The sequence below is a fragment of the Theropithecus gelada genome, chromosome X (genome assembly GCF_003255815.1).
Source record: "Theropithecus gelada isolate Dixy chromosome X, Tgel_1.0, whole genome shotgun sequence".
Taxonomy (NCBI): domain Eukaryota; kingdom Metazoa; phylum Chordata; class Mammalia; order Primates; family Cercopithecidae; genus Theropithecus; species Theropithecus gelada.
The window spans coordinates 53,285,176-53,310,355 of record NC_037689.1 but is presented as its reverse complement, the minus strand read 5'-3'; the positions used below and the strand labels follow the sequence as shown (position 1 = coordinate 53,310,355).

General features: G+C 39.3%; 1 protein-coding gene across 1 annotated transcript in view; it reads left to right on the top strand.

The window, feature by feature from the left end:
- Positions 1 to 25,180, top strand: part of DMD (dystrophin) — a 2,044,437-nt gene that overhangs the window by 1,816,223 nt on the left and 203,034 nt on the right. The window contains exon 61 of the mRNA XM_025371836.1: positions 21,512 to 21,572. Within this exon, the coding sequence (XP_025227621.1) occupies positions 21,512 to 21,572 (61 nt within the window). The remainder of the gene's footprint in view (positions 1 to 21,511; positions 21,573 to 25,180) is intronic.

Sequence of the window (25,180 nt, the reverse complement as noted above, 5' to 3'; positions counted from 1 at the left end):
GAGTGGCAATGGGACTCTGAAAGACAAATTTCCTTTTTACTATTTATTCTGAATTTAAAAGCTGTTTCATTGAGTGACCTTCTTGTTCTCGGATTATGAGACACTGTAAAAAGAAAGAACTGATCAATTATTTCTTGCAGGCTTTACAATCTTAACCGCCTTAATCATATCCCTGGTTAAGTCTTTTTCTCTCTTGTCAAAGCGACTCAAGCTTTTACAGTTTCTCCTCGATACATAGGGTCTAGCAGTTTGTTTCCATCTTGAGAGTTGCCAAGTTTCATCCCGGTTATTCTCCACTACACACACACTTAAATAAAAAAAAAATAACAGGGGAAACCTTTGAGCACATCTAATAATTGCTGACATTTCACTTAACAATGCTCCAGCCTGTGTTACCAGTGTCCTCAGGGGACGGGTAATTTGAAATATGAGTGGGCCAATAATTTAAAGCTTCAGATTGGCTTAAATAAGCCATCATGAGGCCGGGTGCGGTGGCTCACGCCTGTAATCCCAGCACTTTGGGAGGCTGAGGCGGGAAGACCACATGAGATCAGGAGTTCGAGACCAGCCTGACCAACATGGAGAAACCCCGTCTCTACTAAAAATACAAAATTAGCTGGGCATGGTGGCATGCATCTATAATCCCAGCTACTTGAGAGGCAGAGGCAGGAGAATCACTTGAACCCAGGAGGCAGAGGTTACAGTGAGCCGAGATTGAACCATTGCACTCTGGCCTGGGCAACAAGAGTGAAACTCCATCTCAAAAAATAAATAAATTAAATAAATAAATAAATAAATAAAAATAAGCCATCATGATAAAAGTCAGAAAGAATCTTGCAGGTCCAATGTGAGATGATTTGCAGGCTAAAATTCTCTTTCAAGTAAAATCTCAGAGTAAAATGATTTGGGCCAGTTTCTTCAGCAGTCACATGTTGTCCCAAGTGGTAGGAATTTGGGACAAATGCCATGTGACCTACCGGTGATGCTGATAATGCCTCTATAAATTCAAAGACAGCCTTTCCAATGCCCACAAAAAGCAGCTGCAGCGGTAATAATTATATTCTCTTCTTAAAATATATTGTCATGGCCCTTTTCTCCTTTAGCTCAAATTTATACTCCTCAATAAGCTCTCAGATTTATTTGCTTTACAGTATCATTAGCAACCAGATTTTGCATCGTTGGCCCTATATATCCCATCAATTTGAACACATGAGGAAACAGAACATTTTTGTTTATGCTATGGGAATTTCTGTGCTGGGGCTGGCTTACAATGGCTCAAGAGAGCCAATTGTAAAATATACAGGAATTGTGAGCTAGTTATTAAGCCTACCTTTGGTAGCTTGAAATCAGGTATAGTGGGAAGATTACTCCATGGAAATTGGCAAATACTACAAATTGGGGCACTTTTTTTTTTTTTTTTTTTGCATAGATGGCTTCCCAGAAATGACTAATTTATCTATGTTATTTGGATCGCTCAAGTCCCTGTATGCAAAGAATCTTCTTAAACTTAGCAGGAAGGATGCTCAGGATCCAAATATTTATCTGCCTTGTAGAGTGACCACTCATCCTGGTCTGTCTGGGACTTTCCCAGATTTAGCACTGGAATTCCCATATTCCAGGAAATCTCTGTAGTCCCAGGCAAACCAGGATAGTTGCTCACCCTAGCCTTAGGTGAAATCCCTAGAAATAGAACCCTATTTAGATAGATGGGGCTTCTTGTAGAAGTAATTTGTTCAGGTGAAAGGGAGTGAGGGAAGCAGGATAAAGTAAGAAGGATGCTGGTCAAGGAGTTAAGTGAGAAGGAAGAGAGTCTCTTCAGCCTGATCCCACAGGGAGCTCTGGAGAACAAATTGTCCCTACCTTGAGATAAGGGGACTGAGTTGTTTTTGTTTTTTTGTTTTTGTTTTTGTTTTTGTTTTGAGACAGAGTCTCACTCTGTCACCCAAGCTGGAGTGCAATGGCGTGATCTCGGCTCACTGCAACCTCTGCCTCCCAGGTTCAAGCGATTCTCCTGCCTCAGCCTCCAGAGTAGCTGGGACTACCATGCCCAGCCTTTTTTTTTTTTTTTTTTTTTTTTTGGATTTTTAGTAGAGACGGGGTTTCACTATGTTGGCCAGGCTGGTCTTGAACTCCTGATCTCATGATCCGCCTGCCTTGGTCCCCCAAAGTGCTGGGATTACAGGCATGAGCCACCGTGCCCGGCCAGGGCTGGGCTTTTATTTTCCCATGTGAATTAATCATTGACTGGATTTCTGGGGAGTGGGAGATAGCAAAGCAATTCCCATTTGGCCAAGGGAGGATTTCTGGTGAAAGGAGCAATGAAGCCTTAGCTACCAACACTCACAACTGCGGCTGGGTGAACAAGCTCAGTAAAAGGGATCTGAGTGGAACAAAAATAGTATTAACCTCTCCTAGATTTTTATGAAGCTGCTATCATACCCCATGCATAATCTGGCTTTGGAGCTGAATGGACACATTTAGCTCGATCACTAACCGCCACTCCATTGTCACGTACTTAAATGGAAATTAGCCCGGTGGCATGGAAGAGATGAGACAAATGTCTGTTTCTTTCTTATTTCATCTTCCTCATTGTGACAGATTCTTCTAGGCCTTGTGAGGACCCAGGGCAGAGAGAACAGCACCAGAGTTCTGAATCAGTTTTATAACATGGGCACTATTTTGGTGGAATGCTGGCTCTGAAAGGTATATTTTTACACTACCCAGAAAATGAAGGCATTTGTGAGTTTGGCCTGGGATAGCATTTTGTCATCTGTCCAAAATACAAAGCTTTGCACAACAGGAATAGTGGAATCACATCCCTGTGGGCAAAAAGCATTACTTTCGTTTTTCCATTTGGAGGTTTTCCATTTTCAGAACACAACCAGTTTGGGATTACAAAGTGCTTTCTGGTGAGAACTTTGAAGTGAGGACAAAAGGCATTTTGTTCTTTTGTAGACTTACATAAACTGTTCCTGGTTTAAAAACCATTCTAGATTTTTAAATAGACTTTCAGATATCTGCAGTAAAAATCATCTTGATTTCAGTCTACTGCAGGTCCTGCTCTGTTATGTGCTATGTCTCCTTAAGGCTGTGTGGGACAGGGATAGGCTTAGGTGATAAGGAACATTTTCAGGATACAGAGAAGCATAAAGAATAACATGGGCTGGGTGCGGTGGCTCACACCTGTAATTCCAACACTTTGGGAGGCTGAGGCGGGCAGTTCACGAGGTCAGGAGTTCGAGACCAGTCTGGCCAACATGGTGAAACCCCGTCTCTACTAAAGATACAAAAAATTAGCCAGGCGTGGTGGCACACACCTGTAATCCCAGCTACTCAGGAGGCTGAGGCAGGAGAATCGCTTGAACCTGGGAGACAGAGGTTGCAGTGAGCCGAGATCACGCCATTGCACACTAGCCTGGGTGACAGGGCGAGACTCTGTCTCAAAAAAAAGAAAAGAATAACATGGAACATCAGACACCATGAAACATATGTTTGCTTCTTTCTGTATATACATTTGCTGCCATAGACTTCGAACTATTACATCATCATAGCTTCTCTCTTCTCTCCACCTAACACCTTCTACTTATAGCTTCTACTTTCTTATGACTTCCATTTTCTTCCTCTGTTACCTGACTTTTTAAATTCCCCACCCATCTGTCATCTCTGTTTATCTCTGTGTATTACAATCAAGCTCTCCAAGAAAAAGCATCTGATTGTATTATTTATTATCCATCTAAGGGTAATGCCACCTCACAGGCCACAGGCCAGACTGCAAACCAGGCTTTCTTGACCTGGGCACTATTGGCATTTGGGGCCAGATAATTAGTGGAATGCTGGCTCTGAAAGGTGTATTTTTACACCTTTCAGAAAATGAAGGCATTTGTGAGTTTGGCCTGGGGTAGCATTTTGCCATCTGTCCTAGAATACAAAGCTTTGCGTAACAGAAACCGTGGGATCACATCCCTGTGGGCAAAAATTGTTCGGGGCTGTCCTGTGCATTATCTCTGGCCTCTACTCACTACATGCCAGTAGCACTTCCCTCCCTTAGTTGTGACAACCAAAAATGTCTCCAGACATTGTCTGTCTGATGTCCCCTGTTGGGTGAAATTGCCCCTAGTTGAGAATCACTCCTTTATACCAAAGCCTGCACAATTTGTGGTAATGAAAATCATGTGGAACACTAAATACAGTGACCTATGCCTGAGGAATTATTTGAAGTTGCTTTTCTGCATCCTTAGGGACCCTTTAGTCTCTCAATGAAAGGGAGTGTCCTCAGCAGCTGAGCAGACAGTCTTCAGGAATTGCCTCAGCTGCCTCACCCAAACTCATACGCCTTATGTGGGCAGCTCTTCCTGATCAGTGTAGGAGAATAATGACCTGACCATTTTGGCCCACCTCAGGAGAACATTAACATTCTAGCTCAAGAGCTTCCATGGGGTTGAATGAGACTGTCAGTGGGTCTGCATTCAAGCTTGACTTCTCCCTATTTCCATTCCTCTTTCTTTCACTTCCCTTCCACAGTAGTCTACCCCAAGAGCACACTTTACTCAATATCCTGCTCTCTAATCATTGCCTTAGAGTTGGCTTCCTGGAGGAAGCCAATCTGTGAGGGGGCAATGAAATTGACAGGCATTTAGAAGCATCTGAGAAAAAGGTATTGTAATAGGCCCATTACAGTCACTGGGTAATTTGATTTACTCTTGCTTTCATAATGGGATTATTTTGTCCAGGGTAAGTAGTGATTATTATTATTTAAGGTGTCCAACCTCATGATCTCCATTAATAGGTAAGGACTTTGGGGACAGCATAAAATTACATCAATCTCTTACCTTAAACCTTAAGCTCAGCAGCATACATGCCCATGACAGGCAAGAGTTAGAACGTAAGATGGTCAGTAACATAGATCTTGAAAGGAAATATGTTGGAGTGTGAGCACTTTAAGGGCATAGGGCATGCATTACTTTTTTATTAAAAATAATTTTGCATATAACGTAACATCTTGCATATTAGATGCAGGATATGCCTCGACTGAATGAATAACTGGGCACTTAAAAGATTGTTCCCAGTCTAATAAAATGAAAGAACTTAGCCTAGTGCTTAGTCTAATGTCCAGAAAGTGTTAAGGAACTTCACTTTATTTTCAGTCAGTTAAGAATTGATTCACTTTGTTACTCAACAAATGTCTATTGAATGACCAATATAAATCAAACTCTGATCTAGGAACTGGGGAAACAGCACTAAATAAAACAAAGTTGATTTATTGTGGAGCTTAAATTTTAACAAGAGAAGATGGACAATCAGGTCATGGTAAGTTTGATTTTTTTAAAAAAGAATAAAGCAGGCTAAAGGGGCTAGAGGATGGGAGAAGGGGACCCTTTTAGTGGAGTGGTCAGGAATGGTGACATTTCAGTAGAGATGTGAGGAAGTACACCAGTCAGATATTGGGGGACAAAGTGTTCCAGGTGGAGGAAACAGTAAAAGTAAAGGATCCAAGATGGAGCATGCTTAGAGGGTTTGAGAAACATTGATAGCAAGGAAGCCAGTATGTGGGAAGCCAAGGAAGAAAGATGGTGAATGATAGGAGGTCAGTGAGTGATCAAGGGGCAGACAAGGAAGGATCTTATCAACTATGGTTGGCTATCGTTAAAAGCCTTTGGCATATATGCTTTGTGAGAAGGGAAGTCATACAATTCTGAGCTAAGAAGTGACATGGTGCCTGTAGCATTGTTACTTACTGTGCCTGTAGTATTCTTTCATTCATTCCTATATTTATTAACAAACACTAGTCCCCTGAAATATGAAGATAAAAAAAGAGAGAATTATCGCCTTGGGATATATAAATACTAATCACAAAAGACAGACCTATAAAAAAATGACTTCCTCCAGTGGTAGTAAATAGTGGGTGCTATAGGAGTAGAATGGAAGGAGGAATCCATTTCACAGTGAGGGAAAGATTTTCTATCTAGGTGAGTATTAATGCTTATTGTCCCTGAGGCTACATGCAAAGCCAAAGTAGAGGGTATTCCTTTTGATAGGAACTTAGCAAAGAATGTTTATAATTGCTTGGTCCCTGATCTCACTTAGGAAGCGTCAAAAGATGCATTCAGTGATGAAAAATCAGTTTCTTCCTTCTACTTAGCCATTCTGATAAGATGAATATCTTGGGCCGGGCGTGGTGGCTCACGCCTGTAATCCCAGAACTTTGGGAGGCTGAGGCGGATGGATCACCTGAGGTCAGGAGTTCAAGACCAGCCTGACCAACATGGTGAAACCCCATCTTTACTAAAAAATACAAAAATTAGCCGGGCATGGTGACAGGCACCTGTAATCCTAGCTACTTGGGAGGCTGAGGCGGGAGAATCGCTTGAACCCAGAAGGCGGACGTTGCAGTGAGCTGAGATTGAGCCATTGCACTCCAGCCTGGGTGACAGAGCAAGACTCTGTATCCAAAAAAAAAAAAAAAAAAAAGATGAATATCTCCCTTTCCAGTTTCACGTGTAGTCTCCTTATAGCCCTTCTGTTCAGAAAAGTGATTTCTTATGTATGTATAATGAATATAAATACAGGTTTTAGAGAGCGCTAATGTTTTAATGAGATAGAAATAGGTAGACAAGAGAGAGAATAATTGAAGGATTAGTCAGCATGAGGGCAATTTGATGTGGAAAGACAAAGTCTGAGCAGGAAATGACTGTGAAAAAAAAATTCAAAGAGGAATGGAATGAAATGAGCTCATTTATGGTGTGAGTTAGGGACAGAAGGGATTTATTCTCCAGAGGTGAAAAGTGAAGGAGTTCACGTTATAGAATTTGACCTAGACCAGCTATCAAGGGAAAGAAAGTAATTCAAAAGACTTGGACCGGGAGGTCTGGAGCAGATACATCTATTAGAGGAAGAGACAAAGTTTTAAACTGCATCTTCAGTTATTCCTGGAACCTAACACAAAAGCTCATGATAACCTTGTTATCTTCAGGAAAAAAAAAAAAAGGCAACAAGGCTTATGTCTTAAACAGGACAGCACATAACATAACTTCAGGTCAGAGAATTCCATTAACATGAATCACCCACACCAATTTAAATAGGAAAAAAATAGTAAGTTTGGTATTGTAAAATTTAGTTTAAAAATCAGAACCAACAATTGAAATTAAAGCAAGAATGTTTTATTTATTTCTAAAAATATTTAGCTATTTGTTTTGAATTCTGAAGTAATACTAATATAGTATATAATGATAAAACACAGTTGATTTTCATAGTAAACATCAGCATCAGAATGCCAAGAGGAAGGTTTGTCTCCATTCATGTTTTATTACTCTGAGAATGGCATAACATTTTTTAAAGAGTCAGAAAATGGCTAGAAAAAGAGGAAGGGAGATTATTTCTTTAACTAGTTCCCTGGTCCGATGCTTTGGTGGTTAACAGTCAGTTTAACTCTAGAACCATAGAGAGTCTCCTGTCATTTTCCTGGTTACCCTGGGATTCCTCACACTAGCAGTAAGTTAGTGAATGAGATAAATATCCTGATAACTAGCTACATTAATCATGAAAATAATAAGTGTAGGAGTTGGAATTTTTAAAAAGTATCAAGCGCTCTGTGCTCTTAACACAGAGGAAGGATTTTGCATGGATTAAGCTGTTTAATCCTCACACCAACCTCGTAAAATAAGGACTATTATTGTCTCCATTTCACAGAAGAGAAAACTGAGGCTAGAACAATTTACTAACATATTCAAGTTCATACTTGTAACTATTTTATTTTATTTTGTTTTATTTTTGAGATGGAGTCTGGCTGTGTTGCCCAGGCTGGAGTGCAGTGGCACAATCTCGGCTCACTGCAAGCTCCGCCTCCCGGGTTCATGCCATTCTCCTGCCTCAGCCTCCCAAGTAGCTGGGACTACAGGCGCCCGCCACCACGCCTGGCTAATTTTTGTGTTTTTAGTAGAGACGGGGTTTCACCGTGTTAGCCAGGATGATCTCGATCTCCTGACCTCATGATCCACCTGCCTCAGCCTCCCAAAGTGCTGGGATTACAGGCGTGAGCCACCGTGCCCGGCCCATACTTGTAAAATTTAGTTTAAAATAATCTCTTTTCCTCGTTTTCTAGCCATTTTCTGACTCTTTAAGGACTATTTCTGACTATTATGGATTATCAGCCTCAGAAAAGGGGTTCCAGACACCAGTGAATAGCAACCCACAAGTCTCAACTGCATAGACCAAAGAGGATGATAATCCCCATTAATCTTTGGATGTTAGTAGAGGCAGACGCTAGTAACAAATGGGAGAGACTTTGGCTGGAGGATATTTTCTATTCTTTAATCTTTATGCTGTTTCCCCTCTCCCCTTCTCTCTCTACTCCTCTCTCTGTCAGCTGTATCCACAGTAATGCCACAATATAACTACCATACAAGAGTACAAAGCTTCTATTCTCATGCTTATGGGTCTACAGGTCAACTGTAGTTCAGGTGATCTGGGTGAAGCTTGACTGGAAAGCTCTACTTCATACTGTAGAATGCCTGGGTTTGCCTCTAGGTTGTGAGTTCAGTTTAGATGGTCTCTAAATATGTTGGGTTGTGAGCCCAGACTAAAGGATCAGAAGCAACCTGGGGCATGTTCTCATGGCAGATTGCCAGTGCAACAAGCCTCTGTTCACATCATGTCTGTTAAAGCAAGTCACGTGGGCAAGCCAAGGTCAAGGAACCAGGAAGCCTACTGTGCTCACAGTGAGGCCATGGCTAAGGTATGCATGTTTAATTCTTTCACAACTGGGTGAAAAATGGGCCCCAAATTCAATCTCTCCTATACTCTTTTTGCTTTAATTGCTGTCCTAGCTTTAGTTCTTTCTCAGTCTTCTTGCTTTCTAATGGATGTACATCCCATCTATAGTCATTTGGTTTTTAATATCTGAGTTGCTCCCTACTGTCTCAGCTTTCAAATTTTACTTTCCTTGAAATTTCCCTGGTGCCTAATACAATACCTCTCACACAGAGGGCGTTCAGCAAATGGTGTTGACTGCCTGCCGTCTTTTAAAAGCACATCTGTAGAGACAGTAAAGGCACCTGGTGATACTGCATTGACTTGTTCGTAACCTGACTTAACCCAGATGACCCAGAGACTGTAACCACCATTACCTGGAGGAAAGTTCTCTGGTAATGCAGTCAGCCAATTATGTTCGAATTTACTCAAAAATTCCTTGAGCATAAATTATTCTTGGCTCTATTTATGTAGGTACCTATCTTCCTATATCTAACCTTAGGAGGTTTGATTGCTTTCTTACTCTTCTAATAATCATCATGAGGTTTTTGAAGTTTTCTTTAAGTCGGTTTGAATGAGCTTTTTTTTTTTTTTTTTTTCCGTGAGTAATGCCACCCAACTTTGGCTATTAGATTTTGTGGGACTGTGCAACCAGCAGCACTGGATATTAGGTATAGTTTTATCTCTGCAACTCAGTCAACTTGCCGAGAATTTTAGTATGAACTCTTGACTTCCCAGATCAAATGTGAGCCTGATACTCTAAATGACTTGGCAATCTACTGACAAATCCCATGGTGTGGTATTCTGTTCACCATGTGCAATGGTCTCAGAGCTCAGCGTTGTCTGTCTGACAGCTCATATAATATTTACAGGTTGTTATTCGTGAGGAATTTTAGTTAGCCATAAAGATTTTCACAGCTATGGCAGACACTCGAGGTCTCATTCATCACTCTTGTGACCTTCCTCTCTGGAATGTAGCCCATCTGTCTCTGCTGTTGAAATCTTTATGGAAAATCTGCCCATCTTTGAAAGTTTAGTAAGTGATCTTAAAGTTTTCATTGAATCTTTACTTTTGATATACAATATAGACATATAAAGCGCTATCCTTATTTTAATTTAATGTTTTGAAAAGTGTTAAATTTAACTTGGCCTTTCATTTAAATGACAGAAAACTTACCCTTGCTACAGGAACTGTATGCGTCACATCAAAAGAAAATAGAAATCATACAGAAAAAAATTGGAATGGGAAAAATTACACATACATATATATATTCAACACTAATAACTACATGAAAGCTTAAATACTGTATTATAATCTTGATTATGACTTTAGGAAATGAAAAAGGTAGAAATACATTTTGCATATAATTTAACATTATAAAGAAACCCTAAGCAAATTCAGTAATGAAGTGAACTGAATAGGCTGAGTTACAGAGCACAAGAGAGGGATGACAACAATTGGATGTTACCCCTTTCCATTTACATTTTCCTCTTTGTATACACAACTTCTCAAATGCTTGCTTGCCCTCTGTCTACTCCCTCCTTGATCACTAGTGTGAAATTGCTCTTTTAAGGTCACCAGTGATCATGGGATCAAATACATCTTCCTCTTCTACACCCTTAGTCCGTCAGGCTCAAGAATTGTTTATACCTCACCAGCTAGGCTGTTCTTGTGTTTCATCCCACTTTATTCTAGTTTCTGTATTATTTTTGACAGCAATTCCATTGCCACCACCATTAGGGGCATTTGCCAGGGTACATTCCCTCTTGTTTTCCTCCACTGGACCCATCTTTTTTTTTTTTTTTGTACTTTTATAGCTTTCTTGGGGTATAATTGATATGCAAAAACATGCATATTTAATATATGTAATTTGGTAAGTTTGGACATACATATACACCCAAGATACTATTGCCACAATCAAACTAAAGATAATTAACATATCCATTACCTACAAAAGTTTTGTGTCCCTTTGCTTTTGTGTGTATCTGTGCATGGCAAGAACACAACATGAGATGGACCCTCTTTTTTTTTGAGACGGAGTCTTGCTCTGTCGCTAGGCTGGAGTGCAGTGGCACAATCTCGGCTCACTGCAACCTGCATGTCCCAGGTTCAAGCGATTCTCCTGCCTCAGCCTCCCGAATAGCTGGGACTACAGGTGCGCACCACCACACCCAGCTAATTTTTGTATTTTTAGTAGGGACGGGGTTTCACCATGTCAGCCAGGATAGTCTCAATCTCTTGACCTCGTGATCCACCCACCTTGGCCTCCCAAAGTGCTGGGATTACAGGGGTGAGCCACCGCGCCCAGCTGAGATGGACCCTCCTAATCCCCTTAAGTTTTAAGTGCATAACTCAGTATTGTTAACTATAGACACTATGTCGTACAGCAGATCTCTAGAACTTACTCATCTTGCATAAGTGAAACTTTATACCCATTGAATAACAAGTTCTCATTTCCCCTGCCCCATCTTCTGGCAACCACTTTTCTATTTACTGCTTCTATAAGGTTGACTATTTCAGACACTTCATATAAGTGGAGTCAGACAGCATTTATCCTTCTATGACTGACTTATTTCACTGAGCATGTCTGCAAGGCCCATCCACGTTGTCACCAACGGTAGGAACCTTGTTTTTTTAACGCTGAACAATATTCCATTGTATGAAAATGTAGTGTATACATACAGTTCTCTTTGTACAATCTTCCTTCCTTAAAGAGTCCAGCCGTTCTCATAGCATCTGCTATGATTCTAGTCCTTATGGTATTGTCCTTTGACTTGCATTTCAGTGAAAAGAACCAAACTTATGCTGATGCAAACACCTGTACACAAATGTTGATACCAGCTTTACTCATGATTGCCAAATGCTCATCAGTCTATGGGCCTCTGTTTTTCACTGCATAAAATATAAACTAATCTGTTTATCATTCATGCTGATGAATGGTGGATGAATGGTCTAGCTAAGAATGAAAGATCTGTTGTATAGATGCCATTGATCTAGGAAGACAGAGATGTAGAAAGAAGTGCCGTAAGCCCAGGCAGTTAGATAGTATTCAAAGGCATTTCTCTCTGCCATACTTTATACTATATGTGCCACATTAACAGTAGTTAGGAGTGAATTCAAGGCTAAAGATAAATGCTGCCCAGGTGAGAGAGAAAGAATTGATTCCACAATTACCATCATTCAGACAACACATCATAGCTATGTGATTACAAACATTATTCGTGTGGTGATTAACATTTTGCAAAGCAATTTCATATTGATTTTCTCATTTTATCTCGACAACATTTTGATGAGGGAGATATCATTGTTCCCATTTGGAATATAAGGAAAATAAGGCTTAGGCAGGAAAAAAGACTAGTTTAAGATCATGAAGTGATAGGGGAGTCAGGACTCAAATCTAGTTCTTCTGAATCTGTACTCTGGACATTTTTCTGCTTTATCCAGCTGCCTCTCAAGATGCTGGATTGGGCTTTGAAATAGAAAGCCGACATCCTGAGTGCCTTTCTAAACTCTGAGTTTTACAGTCTATCAGGGGAAGAGGAGAGTGGGAGAGGAATGTTCCCAAATAATCTACTGTATCAAGCAGTATATCTAACTTGCCTTGAGAATTTTGCCAACTAAATGCTATTGACCTGCAGAAAATTGATTTTTCCCTTTACACTTATATCAATAAAGGCTTCTGATGCCATAAGGTAATTTATGTAAAATGTTTTTAAAACGTTCATAGCCTTTAATCAAGTAAATATACTTCTAGGAATTTTGCTTTAAAAAATTAACTAAAATATGTGCAAAGATTTATCTACAAAGATGTTCACTGTGGCCTTACTTATAACAGTGAAAAACTGGAAACAACTTATATGTTCCCAAAGAGGGAATTTCTTCAATAAATCATGGTAGATCCATAAGTGGGAATTTTTTAGCAATGAAAAATCTGTTGTAACCCAACAAGCCCACTCTTAAGCATTCACCTTAGAGAAATGAAAACTTACGCTGATGCAAACACCTGTACACAAATGTCGATACCAGCTTTATTCATGATTGCCAAATGCTAAAAGCAGCCTAAATGTCCTTAAACAGTTGAATGGATAAATAAGCTGTAGTACACCCATATAATGGCATACTACTTAGCAATGAAAAGAAACAAATTATTGATACAGCAATATGGAGTATGCATTATGCTGAGTGAAATAAACCAGTCTCAGAAGGTTACATACTGTATTTATATGACATTCTGGAAAAGACAAAACTATATGAGCAGAGAACACGTCAGTAGTTGACAGGTGTTGGGGCTGGAGGAGGAGTTGACTACAAAAGGATACCATGAGGAAATTTTGGGGGTAAGGGAACTGTTTTGTCTCCTGATTGTGGTGGTCATCACATGAATCTGTACATGTGTTAAAAATCAGAACTATATACACAAAAGTGCTTTTTACCATATATACATTTTTAAATAACAAGTCAATTACAGAAGAATATATGAGCATGTAGAAAAATTGTTCACATTATATTTCCCATAATATATTTTGAGAGAAAAAAAGGCAGTGTAAAAACCTTTGTCTACAATATGATCTGAATCCCACAAAGTAAATATGTGTATATGTGAAATAACATATATGAAAACGTTAACAAGTTATAGCTGATTGGTGGGAATACATACAGGGAATTTGAATTTTCTTCTGAGTGATTTTCTACAACCATGATATTGTTTTTGTAGTCAAAAAGAAAAAGAAATATTATTGAAAATTAAAGAAAAAATTTTTAAAAATTAAAGAAGGGCCAGGCATTGTGGCTCACGCCTGTAATCCCAGTACTTTGGGAGGCCAAGGCAGGTGGATCACTAGGTCAAGAGATCAAGACCATCCTGGCCAACATGGTGAAACCCCATCTCTACTGAAAATATAAAACTTAGCTGGGTGTGGTGGCATGCACCTGTAGTCCCAGCTTCTCAGGAGGCTGAGGCAGGGGAATCACTTGAACCCGGGAGGCGGAGGTTGCAGTGAGCCGTGATTGCGCCACTGCACTCCAGCCTAGCGACAGGAAGAATGAAAGGTATGATGTAAGGGATGGTGTCCAAGCTGAACCAAGAATCTTGTGATTAGTCATATGGTTTGCTAGTGAAAGTGGGATTGGGATATTTCGATTAGAAGCAGGCTTGGCTGCACCTAATTAAACAATGGCTTAAACAAGGGAGGGGTTTAATGTTTCTTGTATAGAAAATCCTAGATAAGCTGGAATGGTGACTCATTTTCATCAGGAAATCAAACTTATCATATCTTTCTTCTCAACCACTCTCTTAGTGTATGGCTTCTATAGCATAAGTTGTCAGAGCCCTGCCCATATGCCCTCTGGCATTCACCATGCCCACGAACACCAAGCCTAGACTTCCATCTACAAACACCTGCAACTCTGACTTTAGGCCTTTGCTGGCCACTGGGGCCTGCTCATCGGCACAAGGAGCAGACCAGAAATGCCAGGGATTTAATGACTACCCCCTCCATACTCCAGGAGCAACCCTCAAGCAATGGTAGATAAATAACCCAGTTCCCTCATCCCTTGAGTGAGATAACTTTAAAGTGTGCTCTGCACTGAAGTGCCCAGCTGCTCCGAGCCCCAGGTGACCCCAGCAGCAATGCGTCCTTTATCAGCTTTCTTACCTTTCTGCCTTACTTCCCAACTCCTCTACCAGTGCTTCCTTGAATTGCCACCGAAACTACTTACACTCACCTTCTCTTTTTTTTTTTTTTTTATTTGTTTTCAAGACGAGTCTTGCTCTGTCATCCAGGCTGGAGTGCAATGGTGCAATCTTGGCTCACTGCAACCTCGGCCTGCCAGGTTTAAGCAATTCTCCAGCCTCAGCCTCCCAAGTAGCTGGGACTACAGGCACGCACCACCGTGCCCAGCTAATTTTTGTATTTTTAGTAGAGACGGGTTTTTGCCATGTTGGCCAGGCTGGTTTTAAATTCCTGACCTCAAGTGATCTGCCCACCTCTGCCTCCCAAAGTGCTGAGATTACAGGCATGAGCCACCGAGCCCGGCCCCACTCACCTTCTTGTCTCATCTACTTCTGGGGGACTGCAACTAGATGGCTTCCATTCTCCTGATTACTATAGCTCTGCCCATCATCACATCTGTGTTCCAGGCAGGAAGAGGAATGGGCAAAGGGCAAAAGCTGCCTCTCCATTTGGTCAGTCACCTTTAAAGAACTTTCCCAGAAGCCTCACACAAATACCCACAGTTGACATGCATAGTCCTTGGGAACATTGCTGCATCCAACAGTTAGAAATTCTGTTACTAAAGAAGAAGGAGGCTCCGTATAATACAGGCAGCCTGTCTCTGTCACTGAGCACAGGGGTCTGAAAGGAAGGACAAATAAAACCATTAAGGTCACATAAGGAAGGACTGGGATAAAAAAGTGAGGAGGAGTCAGGATGTAAAGGGCCTTGAATACCAAAGGAAGGAATTCTAAATTTAGTTTATTAGCTTATATATATGAGTGGTTTAAAATTAGTTTATGAAATATAGAAGGTTTTTGAGTAAAAGCAATGGGCTCCAAATAGTACTTTGGAGAAATTAATCTATTAGTGCTACACTGGATTAGCTGAGAAGCTAGGGAGAACCCGAAGACAGCTATGAGTCTATTGCCATAACAGCAGCATGAGAAAGTGTCTACACTTTGTTCCTCTACGTCCATTCTCCACACTTCCCTGCCTTGCCCTGGGCCTTGCGAGGTTGACCTGTGTGGGCTGCATGAATGGGATCCCCAGCCCTCCTAGCTTCAGGCTGGGCTCAGCCACTGGAGTACCATGGTGGGAGACGGTGGGAAATGGAGAATGACGTTGGAATGCTTATTCCCCTGACTCCCTCCCTGCCTACTTCCCTTGACCAAAGATCCTGTCACATAACCAAAGATCCTCTTTACCCTATGCACATGCTCAATGGCTCCCTTTTAAAAGTATTATCCCTTGTGATCTCCCTACTCTCTGCAGACACCTTTGTGAACAGCCCATCTACTGAAGTCTCCTCAGCTTTACCCAACTTGATTGTGCCATCCGTTTCCTGCCAGGACCCTGACTGATACAGTCCCATTATAATATATGTTCTTGTGAAACCTGATCCCATTTGAATAATAAGGCCCTTAAGGGTGAGGGACATGTTTGGACTTCTTTCCCCAACCCACCCTTGCCTGCAAATACCTAGCATGGAGCTGAGCACATAATGTGTGTTCAGTAAATACCACTTTATTGATTTTAATGCTGGAATGGCAGATGTACTCATTGAAAGATATCCTCAGAGACTAAAATTAAGAGCAAAGTAGCAGGAACTGTGTCTGTCTTACTTACTACAACAGTGTCAGAACTTTGCACAATGGGTAACACAAACAAGGTGTTCAGTAATGAAATGTTACATAATGAGTTAAATGATGTTAGTTACCTTTTTTTTCATTGGGAACTGGGACTCTGTTTTTGTCTTCATCAGGTGAAAATAAGCCTCATCTTAGCTCTTTTGAAATTAGCGTCTCTGAAACTGATCAGATAATTTATTTGATACATTTAAAACAGGAGCTATGGTGGAGATTACAGATGCCAGGGAGGCAGTTTTTGACCAGAATAAAAGGAAGTTGTTTCTAATCATCACTAAAGCTACGGAAAATTCAAAAAAGCTCCACCATAATGTGATGGCCATAAAGTTGTTAAAGCAGCTCCTGAAAAATCATTTGGTGGAAATGATGTAGAGAGTAAATGTAGATATCAGACATAATGTAGCAAACTTGGACTAGATGCTATAATAATCCTTTTTAAGATTTATGTATTTACTTGGCTTTTTGGCAAAATATTTATTATCGGTTATGTACCACACGTGCTAAAATAGAGTGAAGTTCGAAGACTAAACAGACTTGGTTGTAATCCTGGTTGCCCTCTCTACTAGCTGCATGACCTGGATTAGTTTACTGAACGTTTCTGAGCCTCGGTTGCTTCATCTGTAATAATGGAATAGAATGATCTCACAGGGTGCTTGAGAGAATTACATCAGATAACATACAGTGCAAGGCACATAGTAGAAATACAATGTATTTGTTTTCTCCTTTATTTCCTGGATCATCCATCTGATTTCATCTTGAGTAATCAACCAAAATTAGGATCTAATTTATGACCTTACTAGCTCATTTGATCTCATGTGATCTAATGTGGTACTTCAACATCTGCAAAGTAAAAATGACAATACCTACCTCACAGGTCGTTATGAGTTTGAAATGAGCTAGTTTAGGTCATGTTTCAGGTACATGAGTTGTTTTCAATAACTCCTTGTTCCTTTCTCCTCCTGCCACCTTCCCCCTCACTTCCTCTAGATCAAGCATTCTTAATGAGCGTGATATTGCTCCCAAGGGGGTGAAAACTGTTTCCCGGATAAGGAAAAAAACTTACTATTTTTATGTGTGAAGCACAGATACACATAGTCCGTAAACAGACATACAGTACATCTGTAGTATTAAATTTTTATGAGGGATGAGACGACTAGAAAAAAAAAATGTCTAAAAAGATTCCTAGGGTTTAGGGTACAGAGATAGTGGGGAAAAGATTCAGAGGCATTGCTCATTGCATCAATATGGAATGTATCCATAAGACCATTACCAGAATTTGAGTACTTCTGAGGAGCTAAGTGCCAGTGGCTAGTAGATCCTCCCTAATGCCTTTTGTTCAACCACAGAGGTGAGTTTTCCATTTTACCTCCAGTGATTGCTATATTGGTTATTTATCTAAACTGCCCCCACTTTTTTGACCCACTTATGTTATCGAACTCCAGATCCACCAAATATGAGAAAAGTAGAGAGATTAATGAATTTGTTTGGGTTGGAATTCCAGAAAGTGCTCTTTTGGCATGTCTTAAAATAACGTTAACATTCTTTTTAATTTTCTGGTTAGGCCCCTGTGCCGATTAAAATATGACTTAACACCAGGGTGCATCGCTTGGCACATTCTGTTCATCATGCGTTTACAAATGGTTGAAATAAGAACTTCCCCTAAATAATGTGGCCTGTGCTTGTGATTTTCAAAACTACCTTGGGCACAATATTGAATCCTGTCACCTCAAGGAAGGAAAAGCATTTGAAGGTAGAATTGCTACCCTTTCTTGCTCTTAATAACATACTGTATCTGTAACACAAAAGGAAATTCAGAGGTTGGTTTTGCAATAAATAAATGCATGTGTAGTTCGCTATTTAAATTCAATGGACAATACCCCATGATGCTGGTGCTGTATGATAATGGATGATTTGTACATTCAAGAATCTGAATCACAAAGCTGCCCTGGAATTACACATAGTGGTTATAGACACATCTGTAAAAGAAAATACCAAAGGACAACCCGGTGTCATATAAAAACTATTTGCCGATAAATTTGCTTTTGATGGGCTACTAAAAATGGACACATCAGGCATAAAAGATGTGTGTGTCTATTACGTAGGCTAGCTTTATGAAGAATGACAAGCTTCCACTGGTACACTGAGATAAGAAACAGCTGTTGTTGGCGTCAGTACTGCTACAAGAAATGAAAAAATTCTGTGGCACACTTATGAGCACTACCACATATTTGATCAACTTTTGAATAGATGGAAGACCAGAATCATCTGGCAGCCCCAAATGAAATTGCCAACAACCCTTAAGAATCTCTTGAGAAGGAGCACTGAACCCAATTGCATAGAACTATCATCCAATTGTGTGTTATTTCTAAAGCAAGTAGTTCCAGTGTGTGTATATGTGGTTATGATGGAGCAGGGAAGGAATGAGGGGAGGCTGTTGTTATTTTCCTTTTTTTTTTTTTTTTTTATCATGTCAAGGACATTTTTGAGTATAAAATTGTAGGGTTTCAAACAATGACTGCAAACCAGTTGCTTAGGTGAATTTATAAACTGTGAATCAAAGGGGAAAAACATCTTTCAGGAAAAAAAAATACACCGAATCTCACCATTGGACCTATTTGATGGCTACACGTAAGACCAAAGGCTTTTTAAAGGAAAATAAATGAACACTTAAGAACTGCAGTTACAAAAGCTTGAAATTTCATTTTGATCTAGAATTTATAATATTTTAAAAATTCTTTTAAAATATTTTCAGCTATTTAGTTCAACCATATTCTGATAACTTCTCTGACATTTAATTGGAATTTTTCCCCTTTTAACGTAAACATACAAAGTCAATTCTAGATACCCTACGTAGGTCTTCCCATTAACTCAGCCAGGCAACACCGATTTTCCTCTGTCTCTTGCTGCTTGGCAGTTGTTTCTTTCAGACCGAAATCCCCTAAGCCAGGCCAGGCAGCCAGCAGCCCTCTCCAGCACACTTCTTTCTGAGAGACGCCTAAGAATAGTGTAGGAAATCCATAGTGATACTTCTGCTGTCAGAGGATGGTCTAGCATCCTCCAAATTAGAAAGAATTTCTGGACCACTAGAATGACTTAAAAAAAAAAAAAAAACCTGGAAAGGTATAATAAGAGAAATTGTGAGGCTTCAGCCCATAGAGACCTTTAAGGAAAGAATAGCCATTCTTTTCTCATTTTAGGTATTCACAGGCTTGGCATTCACAGCTAGTGAGGGCTGGACCAAGAGCTCTCTGGAGTTCTCTTCTTCCTTTTATGATGCTGGCATTTTAAGAAGAAGGTACACTAAGCAGCCAGGAGCTATAATTTCTGACTCTCCATCATGTTTCCTGCTATAGAGGGCTAGCTTTTTAATATTTCCATAACAACAGACTTTGACCAGATAGGTCAGGAAGTCTAGCCCACGTTTTGTTTGTTTGTTTGTTCTTCAGATGGAGTTTCGCTCTTGTCACCCAGGCTGGAGTGCAGTGGTGCGATCTCAGCTCACTGCATCCTTTGCCTCCTGGGTTCAAGCGATTTTCCTGCTTCAGTCTCCTGAGTAACTGAGATTACAGGCGCCTGCCACCATGCCCGGATTTTTTTTTTTTTTTTTTTTTGTATTTTTAGTAGAGATGGGGTTTTGTCATGTTGGCCAGGCTGGTCTCAAACTCCCGACCTCAGGTGATCTGCCTGCCTCAGCCTCTCAAAGTGTTGGGATTACAGGTGTGAGCCACCACGCCTGGCCTTAGCCCATAATTTTAAATCAGATCTTATTTACTCTGTGAACTTGTTTGGACAGGAGAGCTGTATCCTACAGAAGAAAAAAGGAAAAGAGGAGAGTTGGGAAGAGAATGAAAAAGGCAAAGATGGAAAGGGAAGCAGGGAAGGCAGGAGGAAGGGAAAATAAAGGAACAGAGAAAGAAGGACAGAGAGAAATTGAAAGTCGGGGACTACTTCGAAACAGCAGCTAAATGTCTTTTTTCTCCATATTAAAAATTTCCATCTGCCAAAATGAAAAAGCATAATTAGCAGCCAAATACAAATCCGTTTCCTATATTGTTTAAATGACATATTTCCAAGGTACAAAACAGCATGTCTGGTTAAAGGTTGGGTGATTTGATCCCTCTATTACTCTATATAAAACAAAGAAGCTGGAGTTTCATTACCCTTAAATTGTCTGGCAGTAGGTGAAGTTAACTTTTATTAGAAGCTGTTCTTTCATATTATACAGTGTAGTCAAGGATATATTAGCTTTGACGTTTTCTTACATCTCAATACACTGCGAAGTGAATGTACTGTGAGACTAATTTAAAAGGGAGTTTTTCATAAGAGGAAATAATGGTCAGCATCAGCTGTGCTTCAAATTATTAGCAGAATGAAAATTCAGGGAAAAAAGTATAGACACATAAAATTGCTAGATGTTAATAAGAATGCTGCTTTTATTTCTGTTTCTGATAATAGTCTGTGTTTCTTAAAGCTCCAGTGTCTTAAAACTATATTCAGGAGGAAGATTATGTTGTTGAGGAAACATTATAGTGCCTCCTCAACAAGATTATTTTGTCTTAAAGAAAGAAAAAAAATCAGATCAAACAGTATATAAAATATATTTGTAGAGGTTCAGCTTTAGGGAAGAAATCCTACAACTTAAGTCTGAAAAAAAAAAAAACTGCAAAGATCATTCGTTTGACCAATACACAGTGAAGTCATAATAAAACAAATTCCTAGTATGTGAAATGAAATTTCACCTAGAGGATTCATCACTCATAACAAAAGTCTTCTTATTACACTCTGATATCAGTAACCATTCCCTCTTTTGGTCACCTTTTCTAATAAGATCACACTGGTCAGCTGACATTTTGAGGCCCCAAATTAAGAATCTATTTGGTAAGTGAATTTGGATTCTCTTTAAATCAATAAAGAGAAAAACAAGCATATCAGAGGGATAAGCATATTACTTTAGCTTCAATAACTTAGAATGTAAATATATCACACAGGGATATTTCAGCTACTGAAATAATAAAATCCAGTCAATCAAATAGTAAAAAATATTGAGAACCAGCAACAGAAAGTATTATAAAAAAAAAAAAAGCACTCAAGGGAGACACATACAAGACACCCCGTCAGTCTACTCATTCAGTTTCTTATCTGTTCTATAGGTTTAGCAGTGGAAAGGTTTGTGGGGTGTTTTTTTTTTTTCCTTTGCATTTATCTTTGTGCCTGAATGAGTTCAATTTCACTTAGATTAGGACAGAAATTTCAGAACAGCAGGTTAATCCGTCCTGTCTTCATGGGCAGCTGAGCAAACAGACCAATATCAGTGTAAAATTGTAATTCTGGAGATTAATGTTGTCTTTCCTGTTTGCGATGAATTTGACCTTCTTGCCTTTCTTTTTTTCCTCCCTCCTTTCCAGCATCTGTCCAGGGTCCCTGGGAGAGAGCCATCTCGCCAAACAAAGTGCCCTACTATATCAAGTAAGTTGGAAGTATCACATTTTTAAAGGAGCATTTATTGTGACTAATCTGTATATTCACAAATGAGTTTATTTTTAAAATGTGACACTAGCCTGGCCTACAATACCTATTTCTTTTTTTTTCCTGAGGAAGCTTGGATAAAAAACTTATTCTAAAATTACCGTTGTAAATTTGCTGATGCAATGGGGAACCACTTTTAAGAAAAGTTTATTTAATGTGGGATATATGGTGTGTTTTGTGACAGAGGGGGCGGATTTTTCACAATAGAACAAAAAGCTCCAGATAATTTTATTGATAGTGGGAGTCAATCTTTGCAAGAACAATTTCATTTATTTGGGGGTTTTCTCACATTTCTTCTTCAGTCAAAGGTAGAAGATTTCCACAGTTATATGTACACAACTGTTTTGGGTGAATGAATACTTCATGTTTCGAAAAGGCAGAAAGCAGCAGTCCTCGACTTGTAGGGCTTACTTGTTCATCTTGATACATAACACTCAGTATTTGTCACCTAACAACAACAGAATGATACTGTTTTCTGGAAACATTTGTGCCAGTCAAAAGAATATGGGTGCTTGGAAGCACCTTCTGTCGTATTTTGCATGAAATATAAGTGACAATACATTGGGTCAACATGGAAGAGAGAGGAGAGAGGATATTGAGTGATTATGATACCTTCGCAGTCTCTCATCCATTGTACAGTAGAGTCTTACTTAAATTTAACCTTGAATTGGAAACCTCAGCAACAATTATAATTTACTGGGTTCATAAAATAGTCTTCAATACCAACTGAAGTCTTTGAACTTGCTTCTGCCATGAGTCTGACTAAAAATATTATATGTTTTCCCATTTTTGTCCACCTGCCATCTTTTATTGAATCTGTTTTTATTCTTTCACTGCCCATCAATTCTTCTTAATTCAGTTCTAAAGCAATAACAGCAGTCCTAGATCTTCATTACTACAGTCCTCAAGAAATTTGATTTTATGCCTCTATTTTGTTAACTCAGAAAAATGGGAGTGGAGGTAGTCTTTTGACTCTTTCAGGAGAGATATGTACTTTAGGAAATGGTTTACCATTTGTCTTATTACATTTTTCTAGATGAGGTATCTCTTAACTTGAAAATTCTTTTTTAGTATGCTTTGGTTCTGCTTTTTAGTTTTCTTATTTTCTGAATTTAATTTTATTATTTTTTTTATATTTAATTCATTAATTTAGTCACTCAAAATTGTACATTTTAAATACCTATTTAAATCACATGCTTTATTAAATAATATATTGATGTGGACATGTACTGTATTACCTTATATCCACTGTATATTTTATGGAACAATTTTCTTCAAACTCTAGACAGTGATTTTCTACATCAGTGTCTTTGTCCTCACAAATTTTTATTTCTGACTAACATGTTTGAAACCTGCTACTTCTTCAACCAATTCATAAAGCTCTCACTTTTATCCAATTCCTTTATGAACTGAAATAAAGACTCTTCTCCTTTCATAGATGAGGTTTTAGGATCACTGGAGAATTCAAGACACCTTTAAGCTATTATTCTCCAAATGACTACTTGTTTGGGGCTCACTAGAGGTCTCACATGGATTCCTAGGGTCTCCCCGGTCCCATTGTCCTTTCCCTATATATTCATCTTCTTTTCCCTGATGTTACTTCTACTACAAGAGATCCCAGTACATTGCTGTGGGGGAATGGAAATAAAAAAGAGACAAATTCCGGAAAAGCTGTAATTCCCTTCTGTGTATTAGTGTCTTGCTGTTTCTCAGTGGAATTAGAGAGCAGCTATATATCCAATTTGTTTAATGCTCCTTCACGTACCTAAAGACCATGGTGATGGTATTGATAAGGGCACAGATCTGTGAAAAAGAAAACTTATTATTATTTTAGTTCTCCAGTCTAGTCTTAAAGGCTCTGTCATTAGGTGATTGTATGGCTTTAGGCAAGTCACTTAACCTATAAAAATCTTGGTTTCTTTTTTTTTTTCTTTTTTTTTTTTGAGATGGAGTTTCACTCTGTTGCCCAGGCTGGAGTGCAGTAACCCGACCTCAGCTCACTGCAACCCCTGCCTCTTGGGTTCAAGCAATTCTCCCATTTTAGCTCCCGAGTAGCTGGGACTACAGGCACCTGCCACCACCCTTGGCTAATTTTTGTATTTTTAGTAGAGACGAGGTTTCACCATATTGGTCAGGCTGGTCTCGAACTCCTGACCTCAGGTGATCCACCCGCCTCGGCCTCTCAAAGTGCTTGAGCCACCGTGCCCAGCCAAACCTTGGTTTCTAATTCATAAAATAGAGAGTTGGACTAGATGATATCTAAGATCCTTTTTATCTCTAAGACTTAATGAGTATGACTCATTCAGTTGTCCTGTCCAAACTGAAAAACCTAAGATCTCAGCTTTTGTTCGATAATATCTTTATTTTTAAGATTCATTATTTTAATGAACATAATGCAAATTGTTACTTTAAAAAATAGGAATTTTATTTTTCCACTGTTTAATTAGCTTTAGATATGCCCTGTCAACCCACTCCAATTTCACCACACCTCTTTAAAGAACTCAAATCTTGGTATATAATTTAGGACTATTATACTTCCTGGCTCATGATAAGAGAGAGAGAAAAATAGGTAGGACAAATTTGCAGAAAGGTGAGTATGGAGACCTTAAAAGCCTCTGAAATAATCAGTTCCTTGGAATGAGGAAATTACGTAATTTCTCAAAAATATCTCTGAAACCTTATGGAGAGCAATTCTCTCTACAGCTATAAATCTGTTTGAAATTAGGGATGATATAATTTCTCAAATATAAGTGTAAAATGTTAAACTGTAATGTAGGGAAAACACATGTTTATAAAATGAACATTGTCAGTAAGCAGATGATTAATGGCACTTGTGTCTTATTAGCCATTACTATTATCTAAAATTTTCTATTGAAAGCAAATTAATTTGATGTACAAGGTTCAGTGGACTTTATGCACAGCTTAATGCCATTCATAATCTGACATGCCGTATTGGTCTAAAAAACAAAAATAAGTTTACAGTGACAATGCTTCAACCAGTCCTCGTTTTTCCTCTTTCTTATCTTGTTTGTCTTGACTTCCAGTCAAGAGAAATTATATTATATTTTTTTTTTTTTTTTTTTAATTTATTTATTATTATTATACTGTAAGTTGTAGGGTACATGTGCATAACGTGCAGGTTTGTTACATATGTATACTTGTGCCTTGTTGGTGTGCTGCACCCATCAACTCGTCATTTACATCAGGTATAACTCCCAATGCAATCCCTCCCCCCGCCCCCCTCCCCATGATAGGCCCCGGTGTGTGATGTTCCCCTTCCCGAGTCCAAGTGATCTCATTGTTCAGTTCCCACCTATGAGTGAGAACATGCGGTGTTTGGTTTTCTGTTCTTGTGATAGTTTGCTAAGAATGATGGATTCCAGCTGCATCCATGTCCCTACAAAGGACACAAACTCATCCTTTTTTATGGCTGCATAGTATTCCATGGTGTATATATGCCACATTTTCTTAATCCAATCTGTCACTGATGGACATTTGGGTTGATTCCAAGTCTTTGCTATTGTGAATAGTGCTGCAATAAACATACG